Source organism: Hyalella azteca, unplaced genomic scaffold (assembly GCF_000764305.2).
Source record: "Hyalella azteca isolate HAZT.00-mixed unplaced genomic scaffold, Hazt_2.0.2 contig17652, whole genome shotgun sequence".
Taxonomy (NCBI): Eukaryota; Metazoa; Arthropoda; class Malacostraca; order Amphipoda; family Hyalellidae; genus Hyalella; species Hyalella azteca.
In genome coordinates this window covers 100,162-125,086 of record NW_025947428.1, presented here as the reverse complement: position 1 = coordinate 125,086, position 24,925 = coordinate 100,162, and the positions used below count along the sequence as shown (strand labels likewise).

At 39.4% G+C, this 24,925-nt stretch overlaps 2 protein-coding genes across 2 annotated transcripts in view; one reads left to right on the top strand and one right to left on the bottom strand.

The window, feature by feature from the left end:
• Positions 1-24,925, top strand: part of LOC108672099 (leucine-rich repeat serine/threonine-protein kinase 1) — a 58,220-nt gene that overhangs the window by 13,576 nt on the left and 19,719 nt on the right. Inside the window, exons 4-24 of the mRNA XM_047885332.1 lie at positions 6,444-6,603; positions 6,884-7,028; positions 7,658-7,794; positions 8,176-8,329; positions 8,553-8,907; positions 9,984-10,138; positions 11,325-11,501; positions 12,384-12,542; positions 13,284-13,475; positions 14,050-14,237; positions 14,712-15,009; positions 15,594-15,796; positions 16,204-16,361; positions 16,773-16,993; positions 17,769-17,876; positions 18,609-18,776; positions 20,218-20,352; positions 21,648-21,793; positions 22,389-22,533; positions 23,201-23,317; positions 24,364-24,581. Coding sequence (XP_047741288.1) covers positions 6,444-6,603; positions 6,884-7,028; positions 7,658-7,794; positions 8,176-8,329; positions 8,553-8,907; positions 9,984-10,138; positions 11,325-11,501; positions 12,384-12,542; positions 13,284-13,475; positions 14,050-14,237; positions 14,712-15,009; positions 15,594-15,796; positions 16,204-16,361; positions 16,773-16,993; positions 17,769-17,876; positions 18,609-18,776; positions 20,218-20,352; positions 21,648-21,793; positions 22,389-22,533; positions 23,201-23,317; positions 24,364-24,581 — 3,739 coding nt within the window. The remainder of the gene's footprint in view (positions 1-6,443; positions 6,604-6,883; positions 7,029-7,657; positions 7,795-8,175; positions 8,330-8,552; positions 8,908-9,983; positions 10,139-11,324; positions 11,502-12,383; positions 12,543-13,283; positions 13,476-14,049; positions 14,238-14,711; positions 15,010-15,593; positions 15,797-16,203; positions 16,362-16,772; positions 16,994-17,768; positions 17,877-18,608; positions 18,777-20,217; positions 20,353-21,647; positions 21,794-22,388; positions 22,534-23,200; positions 23,318-24,363; positions 24,582-24,925) is intronic.
• LOC108672103 (PHD finger-like domain-containing protein 5A) lies at positions 1,066-6,061 on the bottom strand. Its single transcript, XM_018159726.2, has 3 exons — positions 5,924-6,061; positions 1,830-2,049; positions 1,066-1,418 (listed from the first exon to the last, which is right to left on the bottom strand). Exons 2-3 carry the CDS (start codon positions 2,020-2,022, stop codon positions 1,279-1,281), a joined length of 333 nt encoding a protein of 110 aa, XP_018015215.1. The 5' UTR covers positions 2,023-2,049; positions 5,924-6,061; the 3' UTR covers positions 1,066-1,278.

Sequence of the window (24,925 nt, the reverse complement as noted above, 5' to 3'; positions counted from 1 at the left end):
TAGAAAATGTTGGCTCGGTACTGCGGTGCACCGTATTTCATTCACGCTGACGTTGTATAGGGCCAGAGGTGTTGCGATGCACTTGGAAGGTTGCGGTGCGGTTATCGATTGTCGGCCGCTGCCAGACGGGCAGTAGTCAAGAGGCAAGAGACGTGATCTCGAACTCCGTGCTGTACGACGTCGTCTCACCTTTGGTGCATTCGTCGCGGGCTGGGCTAGGCTGGGGCCGGTTGAGTGTGATTATCGTTTGAACGAATCCGACCATCCAGATCCGTGATATAAAGTGTCTGTGATGGTGATCTCATATATCATTAGGTGTCTTAGTTTATTTATTCCAATGCAATTAGGGAGGTTCTGCATGAGCGACGTCCGTAATTTTTGATGCTTAGCGCAATTGACTATTCAAATAAATGTTCTACCGATGATAAAAAAAATCGATAAACGAACTGTAACATCATGCTGAAAGGAATACTATACCACAGCGAGTGCAGTCAGCATTGGCTTTTTAGTGATACTCGAATTTGACTGCAAAAAAAGAGAGTTTCCTTCCACAAAATCTATCTGGAAGCTGTACACAAATGCGAATTTTCAAGTCGTAGCTGCCGACGTATGCGATGCGGCGTATTGTGATGCGCCACCGAGGCCGTATTGCAGAGACGGCAGCTGAAGCCTACGTTTATTTCAAGCCCCGGCGTTTACGCGCCACGAGAGGTCGGTTATCTCGCCTAAAATAGGGCTCCGTGCTAGAATGGTGTAGATGCTGTCGCTAGGGTAAGACTCTCATTGTAAAATTAATATAAGATTTTAACGCCTAACTCCACATTAGCTTTTGAATATGACCATCACATGACAATAAATCATAATTGAGCCGTAAAATTAAATTTTAGACACTATTGTGACATCTGGTGTGACATTAGTTTTTCCCAATTTTTCTCGCCTAATCTATTCAGTAACATTTGAATGACGTCTGCGAAATTTTCACAAGTTTAAAATTCCCTCGAATCATCAATTCGTGAATGTAAAAACTCTATCGTTGAAATAATTGTGGATAACGAAAAGCGCGACTGACCAAAAATTTTATTGAAAAAGACGATGCACGTTAGGTAAATTAATGCACATAATTAATCGAATACTTAACGGGACTCTTGACAGCTGAAAATGAATAAAATTATTAATTCTCTAAACGAAGTGACTAATGACGGCAGTTAAGCTTAGAAAATAATGGAATATAAAACAGATGCTGACCAAAATATTGTAATTGTTTAGTTGCAACAGCAATCATCTCTTCTTGAAGCCATACTTCTTGCGTTCGTAGAAGAGATCGGTCTTGGATGACCCCAAGTTAACGATCTTGGGGCAGCCATCTCGGTCCTTCTCCAGCACCGTGCATTCTTTGCAATAGTACGCGTCCGAAACCCCTGCAAAACAAAGCATTATTTGCACATATACTGCAAAATACACGAAGCAACACCTATGAGGTGGAAAAATAATATAATACCTTATGTAGATAATCCATAATAATAATACTCTGTTACAAATTTAACGTATAATAACAAGTTTTCACGATTAAACTCGTAACTAGCACAAGTTTAAGCTTTCTCGCTGTTGAGCGCCCCACGACGCTTTAATACGTCATGAGTTCTAACTACATTACTGCGTCAAAAATCATGATATTAAATTACTACTGCAACGTAATAGATACTAGCAGCATTAATACCCTATATTATTAGCATTAACTCCCCATACTATTATCATTAATACCCATACTATTAGCATTAATTCCCCCATTATTGCAGCATTAATTACCTATGCTGCAACATCTCACTGACCAGGTCCACCACAGATGACGCAGCGTCCCTGATACGAGCCATAGTTACACTCATCACATATCCTGACGAGCGTGCATGGTCGTACGTAGGAGTCGCAAATCACGCATTTGCCGTCACACTTTTCGCAGAGCCGTCCTATCGCTACGCCCGGCTGCTTGCGGCAAAAAATCAAATCCGGATGATGTTTGGCCATGTTTAACTGGCATCACCAAGTGCCAATCTGGAAAAGTGCAATCAATGTCTGGGTTTTTTGGCAATTAAAATGGGGCAAAATATGATGTATTACTATCTGCATACACAGAGGTATAGGTTTGGTACTCCATTATACAAGTTGTCTCACAGTCTAACTTGAATCAAATGCGATATAAATCTACTTTTGAGGTCATAACAGGATTTTTGCCAACTTGTATCCTGCCGAATTGGCACCTTTGGCAGTGCCAATTACATTTATCCTGCCATGATACCATTTTAAGTCATCAATTTATTTTCCAATGGTCAAAACAGGCTTCCAAAACATAAACCTAGCAGTGCATCTTGCCTCAAAAAATTAATTTTACCCTTACTACAGGAAAAGGAATATCTTCTTCAAATTATAGGAAATCAAGCTTCTAACAATACTGGAAAACTACTTCTTTGAAGATATAATACTGCTTCAACTTGGAGCTTTTAGTACATCAAAACTTTGGCCTAATATTCCAGATTGCTTTTGTGACAACTTGTTACTCATGTGTTGATAGTCGAGTGGATGGATTTGGGGTGTGAAGCCCTGAATAGGACTTCTGTGAGTTTGGTCTGGCCTTAAATCAGCTAACTGCCCTGCATCACATATTAGTATTTTTCAGTAGCAGAAAAGGCAAATGAGGACAGGTAGAGAGGATATTATAGCAAAGGCTTGAGGCCAAAGGGTGGGAAAGTTTGTGTTAAGAGTAAGATGTAACAAGGAAAAGAACTTCAAGCAAAAAGTTATTTGGTCTATAACATATTGCTACCCTACTTATTGTACTGTAGTTTCAAGGTTCATATTAAATATTGGTATCTCTCAGGCCCCAAATAATTATTAGTGTCCATCAAATTATTATTGTTACTGTCAATATTTGTTATTGCTTGATTCTTTCTGCCTCTCTGGCCTCCATTCTCACCAACTTCTTCCTCGCCCTCATTCTCCAAGCACTCTCCAAATATACCTTTGCACTCTCGGTCATGGCAGCAGTCACCTCTGTTGACAGACCCACAGTTGCCCACTATCATCGCAATCCATTTGTTTCCCTTTTTCTCATACATCACACCATCATCCTTCTCATCCAGCATCACTCTCACCATTTCCAGTCTCTTCTCATATGCATCACACTCCAAAATCAGGTGTTCCCCAGGTTCTCTCTCACCTATGTCACACATATAACAAATATCCTTTCATAACTGTTCTTTAATTTCACCTGTAAATCCAGGCAATCACACTAAAAGCATTCACATTCACGCCGAACAACATGCAGTAGAGGTGGGAACAGAATCCCCAACTACACTCTAGTTGGGGAAAGTCCTGCTGTTTTCTGAAATATTGCGGCTCTAATTTCATGTATTTTTGTTTGATTGAAGAAATTGTGGTACCGGTACTACACAAACATGTCATTTCATAAAATTTTCAACTTCTGCCGTACTTAGTACCATGCTCCTAAAATAATTATCCAGCATAACAAGTCAACCCAAAATGTTTTGTTAGAGATTGTACAGTTGCTGTCAAGTCACGACTGCATTATCACAATATCACATGATCAGTTGCCTCTAAATTGAAGACAAATGTTATTCTTGCTCTTTCTAGGGTAAATTAGAGATTTGGGATAACAAATGCACAGGACTTTGCAAACAAGCTTGCAGCTTGTAAATGGCTTTTCATGGTAAAAATATTAAATTAACAGCTCAAATAAATGGAATTGCAGCTTGCAAATCCACAAAACCACGGCTTGAAAAAAAAAAAACAGTTGCAGTTCCAAGAGTAGATATTTTCCTCAGTACTCACTATTAACTAGCCTCTACTACGTACTACCATCATACAAGTCAAGAAAAGTCATACTTTTTTCTGAAATATTGTGGCACTAATATTGTATAATTTCAGATGGTATGAAATCTTGTGGCTCTAATCTCATGTATTTTTGTTAGATTGAAAAAATTGCAGTTTGCACTTTGCAAACATGTCATTTCATAAAATTATTTTTAATTTCTGCAATTTGCAGTACTTCAGCTCCAGCCAAAATATCCTGCAGATTGCAGAACATAATGAATAATGATAATGAGTCAACCCAAACATTTTGTTGAAGATTGCATAGTTGCGCTCATGTCAGAGCAGTCAGACTGCATTATTATGTGATCAGTTGCCATAATTCAGGATTGGAATTTTCCTAATCATTGTCATTTCTGAAATCTTGCAGAGTTGCAGCTGATCACGACAATTTTTTTAATACATTTGTAATCTAGCAGCCTGATCTTGAATTTTTATTAACAATTATATACAAGGTAATTCATCTGGCATAAATCTCAAGGTTCTGGAAATGGCCGAAAGCTTTAGTTGCGGCCCCAGCCCTAAACTAAAGGTAGATGCTTGTTGCCACTCAAGCGAAGATAAAAGACAAATGGTTTTTGTTGCTGTTTGACTGTTTAAGGGTAAAATTAGAGATTTGGGGTAACGTGGGTCGTGGGATGATGGATCATGGGCACGGCCTGGCATGAAATATATCTATTTGGCAAGCCGTGACTGAATGTTTTGAGCCGTGGTTTTGTGGATTTGCCAGCCGTGATTCCATTTCTTCGAGCTGTGATTCCATTTCACCAAGCCGTGAATTCCATATCTCAGCCATGAAAAGTCATTTATGAGGCGCGAATTTATTTACTAAGTCCATGCACGTGTTACCCCAAATCTCTAATTTTACCCCAAAACAGGCAAACTGCAACAATAAAATTTGTCTTTACTGTAAGATGAGCACGTGTTAATGCAGTCTGACCACTTTGACATGACCGCAGCTATGCGCTCTTTTCAACAAAACATTTAGTTGATTTGTTTACATTACGATGTTTGTTTTTTCTGCAAGATATTTTGGTGGGAACGGTAATCAATGCGGATTGCGCAAGTTGGAAATGTTATGAAATGACATGTTTGCGAAGAGCAAACCGCGATTTTTCAGTTGAACAAAAATTTATGACATTCAAGCCGCGAGATTTCATACCTACTGAAATTAGGTATATGATATTAGTCTAGAGCTGCGATATTTCAGACAAAAATAGGACTTTTCCAGCCCTGGGCACAGCGGCACATGAATCCACAAAACCATGGCTTGAAAAATCCAGTCGAGCCTTACCAAGTAGCATAGTGGCAAACCAGAGCTTTTTTAGAATCAGTTCATTTTTAATTTACTCATTTACCCAAGATTTAAACAAATTTCTTAAGTATTATAATGCTGGTATCCAGGATACTTTACTGGTCTACTTATAGGACTCAAAAATGAACTTGAGGGAGAGTCTAAAAAACTCTCTGCTTTGCCACTATGCCAAGTAGATACCTATATTCCAACTTTTCCAAGCCTGCCAATTGCTAGCATATAATGTTATATTCATTCATACTTTTTCATCATTTTTATTTTCTTCATGCTGTTCTTTCTTTCCATTCTTTGCTTCAATACTCTTCATTTTTATACCATATAATTCTACTTTCTTTTCAACTTGAGTATTCTTTCTCTTTCCACTATTTTATCAACAAAATGAATACCTAGCACTTAGCAGTGCATACTGGCATACACTGGAAATAGAATCATTAATCATAGAATGAAAAAAATGTAGCTATTACCTAAGTTATCTAATTATTTTTTATTTTAATGGACAAATTAGCTCAAGTGCTAAGTTTTAGTACTGGAGACCGGAGTGTCTATTAGAGTGTTAGTACTGTCGAAATTTACTCCATTATTATATTTCTTCTGCCTCGTTTTCCAGTTATCTGATACAATTGTTAATTTAGGATGAGTAGGTTGCATTAGAAATGATCGAGGATTATCAGCCTCAGGACCGTAAAATAAAGAGATAGAATACGGTAGATATACCTAGTCACTTACAATAAAAATGGTTTGTTATAGTATAACAAATAATTGACGATGGCTTTTGTAAAAGAAATGTTTTTCTGCAAATCTCCAGCACGATACTTTAGCCACTGTTGCGCGGCGATGTGAACGTTTGAAGCTAGCGTGCGGAACTAGCAGCCAGGCAGAATGATCCGCGTTTGTTTTGCTCGGTCGGCAGCGTGACCATGTTTTCGTACTCAACTTGCCGGGCTAAACACTGAAGAATTGCGGTTTCTCTAAATTATCTCAATTATTCTAAAAGATGAAACGCGTTGCCACGTTGATCAGAGTGCCAAATTTGCACATGGTCAGTGCAAATTTTTCGTTACGGGACGTCTTGCAGTGAACGATCCTTCTTTATTTTGTTTACGACAATACTCGTCATATGCCTGTTTACTCGTGCATATCCATTTACACTAGCGTTCTTGAACAATTAATATACATAAAAGACGTTTTACTTGTGCCATTAAGCAAAAATTATTATGAAATACAATACTCCTGATTTTACCTGCAGATGCCCGGGAGCAGGCACGACAAGAGCTGTATGGCGCCTTACTAGAAGCGTGCTCCAAGGGTGACGTCGCACAGGCGCGGGCGTTACTCAGAGATGTGGGTGATGAAGCTCCTGTCATCGTGAACGCAGCGCCCAATGGAGCTAACACGCTCCTGTACAAGTGAGAACTGTTGTGGCTCTTGTATATTATATAGAGATTTACATGGAATTATATATAAAATACGGCTATTATTTATCTATATCGTATTTCTATGAGAATTAAAAGACTGAAAATTTTGGAATCCTTATCCTTTTTCAAGAACATTTTTGCTCCCAGCCGGGCTTGGATTTCCAAGGTTATATAGCGCTAATGCCGGCAATATGGCGAGAATATCTCATTAGTTTATAGTTGCAGGGAATATATCACTTACCTTGATACCTAATCCATGTGCGACGTGCAGAGCTTGCGAGGAGGGCCACAAGGAGCTGGTGAAGCTGCTGCTGGAGTGTGGAGCGGACGACAGGATACATCCCGTCACCAAGTACAGTCCGCTGTACATCGCAGCAAACTGCGGCAGGAAGGATATTGCCGAGATGCTTCTCAAGGTGATAGAGTTTGACGTGACATTAAATTTATCTATTTTATCCTTAGCGAATATATCTTTTTAGCGCATTTTCTTATTTATGGAAAAAATGCCCTATTGTCCTCGTCATGTCCGTCTGTCTGTCCGTGACTTCACGTTTTCGTCGACGAGAAAATGCGCTCTCTGTCATTCACTGCAGTGAGTACTGAGTTATATTTTTTTATATGCTCCTCAACCGTTTTGTTACAATTATAAAGTTATTTTAATTTATCAGACAAATTTAAGTGCGATTGCAAGATATAAAAATTATTCTATAATTAAGAACGTTTATAAGAGAAATTGCAAGATTTTAAATCATTATAGAATTTTTTGAAGTTTCGAAGCTGAAAGTTCGAAAATGATTGCAAGTAAAAAAAATGTCATATTATTCAGTGCCAGCGCAGATAATTGAAAAATGTTTACATCAAAGTTTAATTCATAGTATGGCTAATCGGTTATGCCGGGTCTTTGCTGAACTGTTTATTTTTTTACTTTATGTTCTTGCATGAATTTACCTTCTTCCTCTGATCCTTCTTATAATTTTTGATACAGGCTCCTATCTATTTATCTTTTGAATTTTTGTATTCATGTTAATTTAAATGTTGTTGGCAGAGGTTCCCAGGCCTGGCGAGCGTCTACACTGTGGAGAAATGGCTTCCTCTGCACGCCTGCATCATCAACGGCCACATGAACATACTCACCCTGCTGCTCTCCTACCCCTACCCTCCTCACTGTCTCACCACCTTCAGGTGCAGAACAAAGTCACTATCCTCTAACAACATTATAATTCTTCTTCGCACTGTCAGTAATTGTACTGATATTATTTGTAACCGTACGGTTAAAGGTAGTCAATTAAATTGAACAATGAATTCTGAGGTCATCACTATCAAAACTCGTAACCATGCATTAATAAGGAATCATAATAATAAGCAATAGAGAATTGATGTCACTTATTTGCTTAAATCGCAAGTTAACTGAAAATTTAAAAGCAAAGAATAGTCCACAAAAATTCATATCTTTATAGAAAACGTTTTGGAGTTCAGCTCCAGCTGGAGCTGGACTCCATTCTTTGCTTTTAAATTTTTAGTTAATAAGCATTAGATGTTAGCCTCATATTGCCGGTATTTCAGAGACAAGACAGGCAGATGGCAATACCAGTTCGGGTTCGACTGCAACCTGCGCGACGTGACGGGGCAAAGCGCCCTCTACCTGGCCAGCTACTGCGCCAACCACAAGATGGTTGACTTGATGCTCAAACTTAGAGTGCCTGCTGTCAAAATTAAGGTCTGTTTCATCAGTAACCTGCACTTATTTAGCGTTGGTATATCCGGCATAAATGAAATTTTACTTTGCTTTTTCCTTGCCCTATTTTTTATACAATTTTTTAGTAATTTTCAAATAGTATCATGAAATTATTGTGTCGGCTTTGAGTTGTATGATCATAGGCAAAAGCTTATTAAAAGAAATGTTATACAAGTTTTTATTCTAAATTTTAATGTTCCTTCAGACACGAGAGGAGCTGGAGCAGGAACGCCTCCTGCAGGAGCAAGAGACAAGAACCCGTCTGGCGGAGGAAGCTGCAGGACCTTCCTCTTCCAGTAATGGTTCACAACAACGGGAAGCAAGTGACGGTTGTGCCACGTCTCAGAGTGAGGGAGACAACAACACCTCTCATAAATCTATCGATGAAAGTCCTGGCAAAATAGCTGCTACAAGTCCTAGCAAAGGCGCTAGAATATCTGGAGGCATTCAAGCGCTCATGTCAAAACTAAACCTCAGTCGCCCAGAAGCAAAATCTGGTGACGAGAAAGAGGACACTGTGTGTCCATTTGAGATCGATCTCTACTGCAACAGCAACACAGGCAAGTTCTTCTTCATAATATCTCTTCTATTTTTGTACTTATCACATTCATGACAAATTATTTCATTTTCATTTAGGTTTCCTGATGTCTCGTTGATTTTTGCTATTACGTATTCAGATATTACCAATGTAGAGTTTTTAGCTCTTTCCTTACCGTGTTACTACATTTTACTTCATCAAATGCTGAGCATCACTTGATGTCGTTATACGCAGCGTTGTTTTGTTGTCTGCTTTCAAAAGTACCCGGTCACCTGAAAGGCCTTTTCATTGAAGTCCGTCACCTGCACTTACAATATCAAATATTCAACATATAATTTCTGCAACTCTGACAAGAAACATGTATGTTCTTTGTATCTTACGCTTCTCCCACACCATTCACAGTTATGAATTCAGTTATCAAAACTCCTTCCTGTGCCTAAAAGATATATTCCAGTGCTATTGAATTTTTCTTTTCAAAACTAAGTCCTNCATCCTGCAGCTACCTTCAGAACCTCTCTTTGTTTTTTTATCGCAAATTCTTTTTGCAAGTGTTTAGACCCAATTTAAAAGTACTTAGTTACATGCACCTATTCATGTTAAAAATATGTAGTGTGAGACCCATATTTTTCAACTTTATTGTGCTAGCGTTAAGATTTACAATCTTGCCTTGTTATGTCTTTGCATTTTACGAGAGTCAAGCAACGGATGACTTACTCGTGTTCAAATACTATTTTCATAATTAATTACATTGATGAACAGAAAATTTCTCATATTCTACTCAAATCTTTATTATCACAATTCTGATAAGATTCTCGTTTTGACTTATTGAATTTTTATGACATGTTGAATACAGAATTTTACGACATGTTGTTTTGTCTTAGACGAGCTCTCGTTGTAAACTCAATTTATGAGCGGTGAACTGTGCCGATCCTAACAAAAATATTTAACTAACGTTACATTTTTTATAAATTAACCGTGCCTCGTTACTTAATATTTTTTCCTTAAAAATTAGATGAAAAAAACTGTATTTAGTTTGCTCTGACACTGCAAAAGCATTCATGTTTTTAAGAGCAAATAAATGATGTAGCGACGTTCCAGGTTCCACCGCTCTGGTGGAAGCTTGTCGCAACCACGACCTGGGTATGGTGGAGATGCTTCTTAAGAACCACGCCAGGGACGACCAGTGCAAGGCTCTCTTCATCGCCGCTCACAACAACGACACCATAATCCTGTCCAAACTCCTGGCGCTGAAGGTGCGTTCAACGTCTTGGGCACCTGATATGTCGCTTTAAGTCTCATGACTTACGAAGTGACAAACTGAAATAGCACAGGGACGACCAGTGCAAGGCTCTCTTCATCGCCGCTCACAACAACGACACCATAATCCTCTCCAAACTCCTGGCGCTGAAGGTGCGTTCAACGTAATCCTCTCCAAACTCCTGGCGCTGAAGGTGCGTTCAACGTCTTCATCTCCAAACTCCTGGCGCTGAAGGTGCGTTCAACGTCTTCATCTCCAAACTCCTGGCGCTGAAGGTGCGTGCAACGTCTTCCTCTCCAAACTCCTGGCGCTGAAGGTGCGTTCAACGTCTTCCTCTCCAAACTTCTGGCACTGACGGTGCGTTCAACGTCTTCCTCTCCAAACTTCTGGCGCTGAAGGTGAGTTCAACGTCTTCCTCTCCAAACTCCTGGCGCTGAAGGTGCGTTCAATGTCTTCCTCTCCAAACTCCTGGCGCTGAAGGTGCGTTCAACGTCTTGGGCACCTGATATGTCGCTTTAAGTCTCATGACTTACGAAGTGACAAACTGAAATAGCTGAAAGACTTAACTTACCATAGATGAAACTTACTTTTACTTACTACGACTAAACTTATATTTTTTTAGACGAAAAATATATTTTTTTCTCTTGTTACGTTTACAGCGACAGTTGACTTTGCCCGAATTAATAATAGTTTTTAATAATTGTCTCTAGGCATTCAAATATGATCTTGGATAATGTGTTTTTGGAGAAGATAACACATTCATTATCGGTGCTGGTTGCCACCCTTGAACCTTAAAAGCGTTTCACTTGTTATTGGGCATCATTTACCTATTATTATAAATCGCAAGCGTTCCAATTTAAACATATTATGATGAGAAAGTCCCTGATATTTATACATCTTTGAATCGATTAAATAATTTTTCACTTCATTTCCTAATTAAACCTTAATGCTGTAATACCCAAGGCGGTTGCTAAATAATTTTCTCAACTCATTTCCTAATTAAACCTTAATTCAATAAAAGCTGAGGCTGTTACTATAGTAAATGATCTTTTTCAAATTAAACCTTAATGCAATAAAAGCCGAGGCGGTTGCTATAGGAAACGATGTTGTTCTTCGATGAAATTCAATAAATGCCGAGGAAATGAAATGTGTTGTTTTTCACACATGCTTGCTGTGCTCAGGCTCACCCAGACCCCGAGTACAAGATCCAGAAGCGGTGTCTGGAGATCAGCCCAGCGCAGCAGTTCGGAGACAACCTCACCGTCAGCCACAGCGCCGGCAGCGCCCCTGCCTCCATCTGTCCCACCGTCCCCGTCATGATCAACTGGCATGGCCAGCGCTGTCTGCCTTCCATTAAGGTCATCATAATCATTACTTAGAATAATCATAATCTTAAATAATCATAATCATAACTTCTAATAATCATAATCATAAATAATCATAATCCCCACCGTCCCCGTCATGATCAACTGGCACGGCCAGCGATGCCTGCCTTCCATTAAGGTCATCATAATCATAACTTCGAACGTTTATCTCTTGCTATGAATATTACTTAGCGTGAACATTTCTTGTTTAGTTTAAACATTTCACCTCATATGCCATGTCGGAACTTTTTTTTCGCAGAAACGAGTAATTCTGAATATGGGTACTGGGGATTGTGTTAAATAATTATTGTAAACTGTGTTAAATAACTATTACCATCTGTTAAATGTAAATGTTGATGTGTAAATGACTATTAATATGTATTAAATGTGCGTGTTGATATACCTACTGCTGGAACAATGGCTTGTCTTTATTCCTCAGAAATAATTCAGAATATCGGTTGTAGGGATTATGGTAAATATTTATCGTAAAATTTATTAATTATAAATATTAAGATGTAATAAATGTGCGTGTTGACATAACTATTGCAGGAACAATGGCTTTTCCTTATTTCTCAGAAATAATTCAGAATATCGGTACCAGGGATTATTTTAAATATTTATCTTAAAATGTTTTAAATAACTATTAACATGTATTAAATGTAAATGTTGATGTGTAAATAGTTATTAATATGTATTCAATGTGCGTGTTGACATAACTACTACAGAAACAATGGCTCGTGGACGCGTCGGTGCAGCTGAACCACAAGCTGCGTTCAGAATATCGGTTGTAGGGATTATGTTAAATAATTATCTTAAAATTTATTAATTATAACTATTAAGATGTATTAAATGTGCGGGTTGACATAACAATTGCAGGAACAATGGCTAGTGGACGCGTCGGTGCAGCTGAACCACAAGCTGCGTCTGTCACCCCGCAACCAAGCGATGGCTCTGTACGCCATCACCCGCCTCGACATCAGCAACAACGCTCTCACCTGCCTCCCTGCCATCATCTTCTGCCTCCCCAGCCTCAGGGTGAGTCTCACCTGCCTCCCTGCCATCATCTTCTGCCTCCCCAGCCTCAGGGTGAGTGTCACCTGCCTCCCTGCCATCATCTTCTGCCTCCCCAGCCTCAGGGTGAATTTCTGCCCTTCTCTGTGCAGCTACACTGTTAGGAAAAAACGGTGAAAAAACGGCCCGCTGGCGTTCTAGTGACCGGTCGCCCCGTGAAAATAAACTGTTTCGCCGTTTTTGTCAGATATTTCACGGATTTCTAGTGTTAAATTAGAATAAAAACGGACACACGGTATTTCTTTTCACGTGTCGACCGGCCACTGAAACGCCGGTAATACCGTTAACGGTAAATTTTCCAACAGCGTAACCGCCCGCCCCTATACTCGACAATGTCGTATATATTATGTCTACTTAGCCACACGTTTAAATAACTCTTACATAGCCTCGCGTACGTCTGATTTCTACTCAGTCAAACGTTTATTTAATTCTTACTTAGCCACGCGGATGTCTAATTCCTACTTAGCCACATCGTTATCTTATTGTGTGCCTAATTCTAATCTGTCTTTATCCTCAATTCTACTATTTGAACACCCACAACATCATGTTTTATTCTCAGTGATTGCTCCTGACAATCACATGGAGATAATGATTGCTCCTGACAATCACATGGAGATAATGATTGCTCCTGGCAATCACATGGAGATAAGCGAGCTGATTGCTCCTGACAATCACATGGAGATAAGCGTGCTCCATGCTCCACAGATCCTGAACGCAGGCCTGAACAAGCTGGAGCAGCTAGCAGGTCTGGAGGAGGGGGCGCTGGCGGGGGCGGTGGACGGGGCCCTCACGCTGCCCAGGCGCGGCAGTAAATTTAAGGGCGTCCTGGCTGGCCGGTCCAGCGCCCTGGTCGTGCCCGGCTGTACTGTGTCGGTCCTCGAGGAAATACATCTGCAGGTCAGCGCTTAGAATTATACTGAATTGATCAGCTTGAATTATAATTATACTAGAAAATAGAATTCAGCTCCAGGTGGGCACGTAGAATTACACTGCAGGAGATCACGTAGAATTCACATTTTTTCGCTTTTTAGCGCATTTTCTCGATGTGGAAAAAAAGGCGCTATTGTGCTTGCCATGTCCGTCTGTCCGTCTGTCCGTGACTTCACGTTTTCGTTGGCGAGAAAATGCGCTCCCTGTCACTCACTGCAGTGACTACTGAGTTATATTTTTTCAAAACTGAAGAGTTGTGTGTTAATTGAGTTCCTTTTCTAGATGATGGTCACTGTTATGGAGAGAATTGAATTACGTTTATCTATATTTTGAATATGAAGTCATTCTGACCTCATATAACACTAATTTCAAATTTTATCAACTTAAATTTCATTTATGTAATATTAATGTCATTTTATGACTTCTTGTATTTTATTGTACTTCTATTTTGACAAACTCATGAATTGAACTTTAGATGAAAATAAATGAATTAGATGAATATTAATTTGATTTATTAGTGTACGATTCACTGTTTGAGCAGGACAACAGGCTGGACTACCTGCCAGAAGGTCTGTTCTCTCTGCCAGCCCTGCAGCACCTGGACGTGTCTAACAACAAGCTCACCAAGCTCCCCTACAAACTCTGGTCTGCACCTAAACTGCGCGACCTCAACGCCTCCATGAACCTTCTCTCATCTTTGCCAACTGCTCCAGACCTCCCATTCTCACCGTACGTCCACATCTGGTCATGTTAAATGAATTATTCATAATTTTTCATTGAGATGTCTGGTCATCTTTAAGAGATTACTCATAATTTTTCATTGAGATGTCTGATTATCTTTAAGCAATTATTCATGAGTTTTCACTGAGATAATCTTCATTTGCGACCATAATTTATAATAAGAGATTCACAAGAAATCGAAAATTTCGAGTGTCAACATGAGTGTTAGTAGAGACTAATTCTTTGTTGGAGACATTATGACTGCACTGCTTGCTGTCTGCAATAAAATATGAACGTCATATTCATACACAAAGCATTCTGGTACTAGATCTGGGTATGGTGCTGGAATTTGATTATGGTTGTATTTACATATATTGTTGGGAAAATTTCCCAACCTGGCTACTTTAAAATTACTACGAAGAAGCAGAGCGGGCTCGTCTTAAGGCAGATCCGCGGCTCTCTGCTATTATACTTGTTCTCCAGATTAAGCGGCTTTATAGACGAAGATGATCCCATAGGAGAAAGCTCCTCCGCCACATCCACGCCCAAGATACTAGCGCGCCCTGTGTCGGTCGCTAGTGTCGGGTCTGTGAAGAGCTCGACGAGTTCCATGTCTCATGACAGCGCCTTGGTGCTTGACTCTGAGGAAGATCAGGTCATCAGAAGAGCTCCTGCAGACAGCAGGACTGCAGGGTTCTCCCTGGACAAACACGGCAACGTCATCACCTGCTGCAGACAGCGAGAATTGCGTCATCACAGCTTGTGGACTCACGCGGTCAAAGTACTCTAGACAAGTCCATTTCGGGCCTTTAATTTAGCTTCAAGATCGGTCCTTTAATTTAGTCGGTCGGTCCTTTAAGCCCATGTCGGTCCTTTAATTTAGCTTTAAGATCAGAATTGCACGAGAATTGGAAATCATTTGTATCATTTATTCGTTGGTTATATTCAAATGGTATGCTCATGTAAGAGCTTTGGACCGATGAGTTTCAATTCATTTTGAAATCTCACCCCCATTTAACTGCATGTTCGATGCTAAATCTATTTCCTTATCTGCACTTTTTTCATCTGTAAAACGCTTTCCTTGTGCCTTGATGATTAAAGAGCTAGGCTGGGTAAATTTGTTCTTATTTATCTGTCATTTCCAACTTACTTCAACTGAAATTTGTATATTTTGGGCTTCAACTTTATTTAAACACGTTTGGTTAAAAAGTGGTTAACTCGTTTGGTTAAAAACTATTACTGTACCTCTTATTAGAAGGCTTGAGAGATTAAACTCAAAAGAAATTCTCAATAAAACTGGCATTATTTTTAACAAAACTTACTTCAACGTAGATTATCCTTTTTAAGGGAAAACTTAACGCGCAGGTGCAAGACTCACTGTCGGGACCTTCACAAGACGAGCGCCACGGCGACGGAGGCAGCAGCAGCAGCGGCCGTAGCGCTGGGGCGGCAGGAGGCACGTCTTGTCTGCAGAACCTGAACCTCTCCCACAACGCCTTCAGTGCACCGCCCCCTGGCCTGCCGTGCCTTGCTCTGGCCCTTAGCAGACTCAACCTCAGCTACAACAGGTGGGCTGTAAAATACAGGCATGAACTTACCGCTCAAGTTTAGGTACAACTTTTTCGCTTATATATTTGTGTTTGTTCCCTGTACTGAGATATTATAATCAACTTCATCTTGAAGCTGCTAATAAAATTTTGTTTTGGTTTATTATGGTTTAGAATCTAGCCGATTGTCTGTCTCGAACTTAGTACCTCTCAAGTTTAGGTACAACTTTGTTGCTTATATATTTGTGTTTATTCCCTTAGGCTGTATTGAAATATTATTAGCAACTTCATCTTGAAGTTCTTGAATATTTATGATTTATTATGGTTTTTCTAATCCAGCCGATTGTCTTTCGCTTCATCCAACAGATTAATTGTAAGTTTTGCCTACTTAACAAATATTATGTAAAGTAATTCAAACCTTGAAATAGATTAAAGGACATGGGGCAGGCCTGGCAATACCCAGCAGGGCTTAAGCAGCTCGACCTCAGCCACAACAACATCTCGGAATGGACCAATCTTGAGGCTAGTCCTACTGACGCAGATGTAACTCCTTGTCCCGCTGCACCTCGACACAAAACTCCACATGGTGAGTCTTCTTCATATCACTGGGGGGAACAATGAACAAAAGAAACAGGGAAGAATAATATATTTGTTGTTGGTCTTTCATGAGTGCGCCTGAAAGACTTTCTTAAGCTCCCTGAGTACTCACTTTTGACACAAGTTGTGCCTCGCTAACCATCATATCCCTGGGTATTCCAACGTAGCAGGGAACAGTATATTTGTTGTGGGCCTTTTATGAGTGTGCCTCAAAGACTTTCTTTAAGCTGCCTGCGTACCCAACTTTTGACATTTTCGTTGTGCCTCGCTAACCATCATATCCCTTGGTATTCTAAGGAAACAGGGAATAATATATTTGTTGTGAGCCTTTTATGACCGCGCCTCAAAGACTTTCTTATTAAGCGTACTCAACTTTTGACATTTTCGTTGTACCTCGCAGGTCGGTCTGGTCGCAGTCGTCCTAGCAGCTGCAGCAGCGTCAGCGGCAGCAGCACTGCAAGTACAACTGCTGCAGGAGCAGCTATACTTTGTTGTCACCGTCGCCACACCAGACTGGAGAGCCTACGGACGCTGGTACTTGCCGACAATCAGCTCTCTACCCTCACGCTTTACCTCGAGCCTCCCGAGACCCAGGAGCAAAACAACCCTGCTGACATTCCCGTTAGTTGTTATAGCTTAATTTTTAGCGCATTTTCTCATTTATGGAAAAAAGGGCTGACATTCCCGTTAGTTGTTATGGCTTAATTTTTAGCGCATCTTTTCATCTATGAAAAAGAGGCGCTATTATGCTCGTCATGTACGTCTGTCTGCGTTTGTCTGTCCGTCCGTGATTCCACGTTTTTGTCGACGAGAAAATGCGCTCTCTGTCAGTCACTGCAGTGAGTACTGAGTTATATTTTTTATCTTTTACGCTTGATATTGTTATTCATGAAATTTAGCTAGGCCGGCGCACTGAAGCAGAAATAATTTTTGTAGAATTCATTTTATGCATTAATATTTTGATATTAGCTGTATTTTGTCCCGATGATCTTGTCAACAAGTTTATATCTTTTCTCTACTAAATTGATTAAATATTTTTGTTTCACGCGAATAAACCCTTCTCTTCATGAGTAGCCATTCTGACTGTGGTGCGAACCTCACTTCGCGAAGCACAGCGGAGCAAATGTTATAATAATTTTTTATTTACAGTATATACGTCAAGGCAATTATACATATTTAGTTTAAGTTGTGTCTATTTATTAACTCAGTATTTGATGGAATATTTTTTAGTCGCAAAATTTAGTAGCCTGAGCTACTTGATTCTGCTTTGTCAGCTCCATTTCCTGATCATACAGAAATCAAATGTTGTCACATAACAGTTGAAATTATTTGCAAGAACTTAATATTATTTTGTTGGTAAATGCGACAAAATATTTGCAATGTTCATATTATGCAGACTGGCGTGAAGGGTCGTCTGGTGTTCCCCAGCCTCTCCATGCTGGACGTTAGCAACAACTGTCTGAGCGAGCTGCCTGCCTCGCTGCATCACCTCACTAATCTCGCCGTCAGTTTAACAAGCATTACCAATTATTAAGTACTAGTAATTTATATTATGAATTATTAAGTAATTAAGTATTCGTAATTTATATTCGCGGGACCAAATTCCTCTTGTAAACACTCTATTTTTTCAACAGTTCTACATTTCATTTCATCAGTACTGAGTATCCTCACTAATCTCGCTGTCAGTTTACCAAGAACTATGAATTATTAAGTTATTAAGTAATAGTAATTTATTTTCGCGGGACCAAATTCCTCTTGTGACTCCTCTGCTATTTCTTTTTTCAACGGAATTATTAAGTTATTAATTATTAGTAATTTATTTTCGCGGGACCAAATTTCTCTTGTGAACACTCTGCTGTTTCTTTTTTCAACATTTCTACTTATCATTTCATCAGAACTGTATATTTTCTGCACATTATTTACATTTTAGTGATGCTGTAACGTGGACTCAAACAACGAGTTCACTCGTTTTGTGCTTATTGTACATTTTTTATACATCACTGACAGTCAATATGCACCACATTTCAATTTAATAGTAAATGTGCCTGAAATGAAGTAATTTCAAAAGTGCATTTATCTTTTCTCACCTCGTCCATAAATTTGTTTTATGTCCTGCAGCATTGACATTAGTTTCTTCCATGACTCCTCCTTCGCCTCCTCGCTTGATGTTATTACAGGTTATTACATTAATACATAATAATACATTACATTAATACATAAATTGATGTTATTGCAGGTGCTGAACATCTCCGGCAACCCAGACGTCCAGGAGCTGCCCCCGGAGATGGGTCTACTGTCGCGGATGTGGAACCTGAACACGCGGGGCTGTTCCCTGCAGGAGCCGCTCAAGTCTATGATTGAGAGCAAAAAGTACAAGACCATGGACGTTATTGGCTACCTCAAGGTGGGGTGTTCTTTAGCTTAATAACTTACTGTTTTCTTTCTATTGAGTCGTGCTGTGTTGTTTCTGTGAGTAAAAGAATAAAGTAATAAAGTACAAGACCATGGATGTTATTGGCTATCTCAAGGTGGGGTGTTGTTTAGCTTAATAAATTACTGTTTTCTTTCTATTGAGTCGTGCTGTGTTGTTTCTGTGAGTGAAAGAATAAAGTAATAAAGTACAAGACCATGGACGTTATTATTGGCTACCTCAAGGTGGGGTGTTGTTTAGCTTACTAACTTACTTATTTTCTTTCTATTGAGTCGTGCTGTGTTGTTTCTGTGAGTGAAATAAAAAGAATAAAAAATAATGTGCGCCATTGAAATGGAAATGGGTTCAATCTTATAAAGTACAGATTTTACCTGGAATATTTGACAAGATTTTGGAATTAGCTTCTAAAATATGTTTCAAATCTGTTTTGAAAGTTCGTTTCGTTAGTTTGATCTGGTATCGAGTTTTATAAGAAACCAAAACGTTTATTTTGGGTCACTTTTTAAAAGTTAAAATTGCTGAATTTACGATGTCATCATATATTCTCTGGTTATTATATTACTTATTATATATTATCATTCCAATATTATTAGAATAATAATTTATAATTCAATTAATAAAACTAATAATTATAATGAAAAACAATTATTCAAATAATAATAATATTCGCAAGGTCGAATATTAAGTTCGACCTTGCGAAATATTATAACATTAATTTTTGGTTGGCTCTTGGGTTGAGGACTTGGTACAAGTTTCTAATTCCTGCATTTTGGTTCTTATTTTTAGCGCATTTTCTCATTTATGCAAAAAATGCGCTATTGTGCTCGCCATGTCCGTCCGTCCGTCCGTGACTTCACGTTTTCGTCGACGAGAAAAAGCGCTCTCTGTCACTCACTGCAGTGAATGGCTACCTCAAGGTGGGGTGTTCTTTAGCTTAATAACTTACCATTTTCTTTCTATTTCTATTTTTTATTATTTTTTTTTCTACTTTTTTTTATTTTATTTTTCTTTCTATTGAGTCGGGCTAAGTTGCTTCTGTGAGTGAAAGAATAAAGAATAATATGTTCCATTGCAATGTAAATGGGTTCGATCTTATTAAAGTTCAGATTTTACCTCGAATATTTCATAAGATTTTGAAATTAGCTTCTAAAATATGTTTCAAATTTGAAACATTTTTGTTAGTTCGATCTGGTTCTGAGTTTTATAAGAAACCAAAACGTTTATTTTGGTTCACTTTTTTAAAAGTAAGAACTGCTGAATTTACAATGTCGTCGAATATTCTCTAATTATTCGACTTTTCATGGCTTGCTAAATATAATAACATTTATTTATGGTTTATTGGCTTTTGGGTTTAGGACTTTGTATAAATAGTTATTTAATAAAAAAATTATTTTCAATAATTGTTTGTACATAGAGCATCCTGGAAGACGCGCGTCCGTACGCACGCATGAAGCTCATGGTCGTGGGCGTAGCAGGCATCGGCAAGACCTCGCTGCTGGAGCAGCTGCGTCAGGAGGGCACAGGCTCCTACAGGAAGAAACCTGTCGAGGTGATAGAATAGAATAGAAGTGTCGGCACTGAAGAAATAGGCCCATGGCCTGTTGCCGATTCTTGAATTTTTCGTGACTTGATTCACAAGGGATCCGGCCTTTGGAACCCGATCTTTCCATAGCTGACGATTGATTGAGATAGCTGCTGGACTTATTGCCTGGTCCGTAATTTGCTAGGCATTTTAAGACTGAACATATGCTCCTGCATAGCTTCGTCTAGTCTGTTCTTGAAGATGTTCATACTCGGAACAGCCTCCCTATCAGGGAGGCTGTTCTACATGTCGAGGTGATGCCTTCACCATACAAGTGTCGCCCCAGTATATTAGTATTGCGGCTGTGATGGTGCAATTCAATATGATTTCATCATATGCTAGTTGCTTGCTACGGGATATATTCTTGCCAAAAAATAAGTATGGAACTTGTATTTCTGTTCCGTTGCTATTTTCGGTTCCCAAAAAAGACATGGGCAATTATGTGCTTCTCATTTATTATTTTATGAAAATAATCGTAACATATTTCTGCTCAATAATCACGCAAAGAAATTAAGAATAAAATCTCTCTTTAATAAATGAGCCGCATCAAATTATCTCTTCCTTCTCAGTCTACTTTCTACTCATTTTTACTGTGCAAGATGAAGTCATTTCTGTTCTATGTACTAATTACATCAATTACTTTTTGTTTTATACGAATGTTCAATCAACGTATGTGTTTCTGTTCTATATGCTTAATAAACTAATTACTTTTCGTTTTATGCTGGCATACAACCTACATATAAGTTGCACGCATTATATTGTGTGTTATGCGTGCCTAATATACGGTATTGTATACGGTATTGCATACGGTATTATATACGCGTATTATATACGGTATTATATATGCGTATTATATACGTTATTATATCCGCGTATTATATACGGTATTATATACGCGTATTAAATACGTTATTATATCCGCGTATTATATACGGTATTATATACGCGTATTATATACGGTATTATATATGCGTATTATATACGGTATTATATACAGTATTATATACAGTATTATATACGCGTATTATATACAGTATTATATACGCGTATTATATACAGTATTATATACGGTATTATATACGGTATTATATACGCGTATTATATACGCGTATTATATACGGTATTATATACGGTATTATATACGGTATTATATACGCGTATTATGTACGGTATTATATGCGTGTATTATATACGGCATTATATACGGTATTATATCTCCGTATTATATACGGTATTATATACGGTATCATACACGGGTGCAGCACTGGACTGCGCGCATGGGCAACCGCCACATGAGCACACGCACGGCGCGGGGCGGCAACATGTCCACCGTGGGCGTGGACATCGGCGACTGGACCTACGAGAAGAAGGTCCGCGGCCACAGCAGCCATGGTCCTGTCGTCTTCAGGTCAGTCACGCCTTTTACTGCCTTTTACTGTCTTTTACTTCCTTGAACTTACGATTAATTCTCCGGAGAAAGGGCAGCGTATAAATTAGGCTAATTATCTATTATTAACTGCGGTCGTGCCTTGTATTTCCTTCAACTTTGGATTAAATCTTTGTAGAAAAGGTAGCGTATAATTTATATTAATTAACCATTTTTAAGTGAGGAAAAAAGTGTGTGGCAACAAGGTTATTAGTGTTGTAAATTTATGTCCTGCCTTGAATTTGTATCAAGTTTTTCTTGTTTAAGCCAAGCTTGAACCTTCAGAAACATCGGCTCACAACAGAACGCATTACCGTCAAGTGGGGTGACTTCGGCCACCACTACAATAGAAACAAGTGGCAGCAAAACAAAATAATAAACGTTAGCCAAAGTCACCTCGGTGGCCGAAGTCACCCCACTTGACGGTACCTTTGGCATGTTTAGCTTCTCAGGAACTACTTCAATTAATATTAGTATGAGATTACACGTGGCCTGGGACTGCTACGTCCGAAACAAATGCCAAGGATACTAAGGATACTAAAAACAGTAAGGATACTAAGGATACAAAGGCGTGCAGGACGTGGGACTTCGGTGGCCAGCAGGAGTACTACGCGACGCACCAATATTTCCTGTCGAAGCGCTCCCTCTACCTCGTCGTCTGGAAAATTACTGATGGCGAACGCGCCATTGACCACATACTGCAGTGGCTCGTCAACATCCAGGTCAGCAATCAAGTTTTTGCTTTCTTCTATTTCCTATTAAAGTCGTTCAAAAATTGGTTGCTGGGCCCGGGGGGTGATTTTAAATACGGATAACGATAATCGGTTAAAAATGGTATTTCTTCTAATTTTCGCAACTTGCAAAATATTTTGATCGTACCCTAGCGCTATTTATGAAATGCCATCTAATTTTCGCGTCTTGCAAATTTATATTGATAAGCTAGCGTTATTTATAAAATACTATCTTAATTAATCGTTTTACCTGTAGTCGAATCTCCTACCCAGTGAAAATTTACAGACGCGGCAGCTTCTGATTTGGATTACCATAAGCTGATGCGACTCTAAATTTTTTTAGGGTATACGGTTCCTAAATGATTCGCTTTTGGTCTCAGGCACGCGCGTTATTTATGAAATACCATCTGAATGAATGGTTTTACCTGTAGTCAAATCTCCTGCACGCTTCCTAAATGAATGAGGTGCTGTATGAATAAATGAATAAATTCCAATTTCTATGTGCGATGTACTGTATAAATAAATAAATACGGCGCTTCTTGGTCCCAGGCCCGCTCGCCGATCTCAGCCGTGCTGATATATATGAAATGCCATCTGAATTGTTTAACCTGGAGTCAAATCTCCTATGCACTTCCTAAAATACGCGTTTTGGTCCCAGGCCCGCGCGCCGAACTCAGCGGTGCTGATCGTAGGCACGCACTACGACCTGGTACGGCAGCAGCTGCCGCCCTCGTGGAGCGAGGACCTGCAGCNAATGAGCCGGTGTTTTTCAGCTGTAAATATGCCGTTCTTTCTATACTGAACCTCCAATTGAAATATACTGACATATATTGTCCTGTAACCTTCATTTGATTTTTTTTTTATCCAGTTATTAGCTGCTCACCGGAGTTGTTTGTAAGTGATTCGAACCTAGCTTGGCATCTGCAAAGTTTCGTTTTAACAGGCATTTGCCATAAAAGTCGCAGGCCTGTGCCATAATAGTCGCAGGCCTGTGCCATAAATGTCACATGCCTGTGCCATAAATGTCATAGGCATGTACCATAAAAGTTATAGGCATGTGCCATAAAAGTCGCAGGCATGTACCATAAAAGTTATAGGCATTTGCCATAAAAGTCACAGGCCGGTGCCATAAAAGTTATAGGCATGTGACATAAAAGTCGCAGGCCTGTGCCATAAACGTCACAGGCATGTACCATAAAAGTCACAGGCCTGTGCTATAAAAATCATATGCCTGTGCCATAAATGTCCCATGCCTAAGCCATAAACGTCCCAGACATGTACCATAAAAGTCACAGTCCTGTGCTATAAAAATCATATGCCTGTGCCATAAATGTCACATGCCTGTGCCATAAACGTCACAGGCCTGTGCCATAAAAGTCACAGGCCTGTGCCATAAATGTCACATGCCTGTACCATAAATGTCACAGGCATGTACCATAAAAATCACAAGCCTGTGCCATAAAAGTTATAGGTCTGTGCCATAAAAGGCATAGGCCTGTACCATAAAAGCCACAGGCATGTGTCATAAAAGTCACATGCATGTGCCATAAATGTCATATATTTCCACAGCAAACATTTTGGAAGCTTCTTAATCGGAATATCGTTTGTTCTGTAATTAATCGTTTATTCACAATGTCCATTTCTTATTCAGAAGCTTTTTATCGTATTTCTCTATACCTATCGTATAGGGAAAAAAGACGCTATTGTGCTCGTCATGTCCGTCCATCCGTGACTATACGTCCGCGATTCCACGTCACGGACGGACGAAAAAATGCGCTCTCTGTCACTCACTGCCCTGAGTATAATTTTTTCTTTTTATAGGCGCATGGGAATCATGCGACAGTCTCCAGCGACACCTCCACTGACGCGGCCCAGGGGCCTGGAGGTGTCCGGCTGGTGGCCGCGCCCTTTGCTCCCGTTGAAGGAAGGGCGGCGGACGGAGGAGCCTCGCCTGCTCGTCTCAGGAGGAGCTTTGACTCGCGGGGCAGCGCTGCTTCTGACCGCGACAGTGGCGTCGATCCTGACTCGAATGCGTCCAGGTATATGTCTATGTAACGTAAGTAATATGTCTATGTAACGTAGGTAATATGTCTATGCAACGTATTTTATCTGGAATTTGTTGGGATTGGTATCGTAGCTATTCATGTTTGAACATTTCAGGGTTATGCTTAAGTGTGGCATATTCTTACCACGCCGATCTTTTCTCCAAAATTAATAAGTTATAAGTATAAATAGCATCTGTTTTTTCTTGGAATTTTTTCTTCTTCAACGTTTCCGATATCTTTACTGATCACAGACCTCCTTGGGACTGTACTGTTTCGACACTAACTTATCTGCATAAAATTCAGTTTCTGAACTTTCCTTATAGATGCACTTACTTCCA

Coding starts and splice junctions, on each gene's coding strand:
- LOC108672103 (XM_018159726.2), bottom strand. CDS start 2,022: ATGGCCAAACATCATCCGGATTTGATTTTTTGCCGCAAGCAGCCGGGC. Junction 1,419..1,829: donor CGTCATCTGTGGTGGACCTG/GTCAGTGAGATG, acceptor TTTGTTTTGCAG/GGGTTTCGGACGCGTACTAT.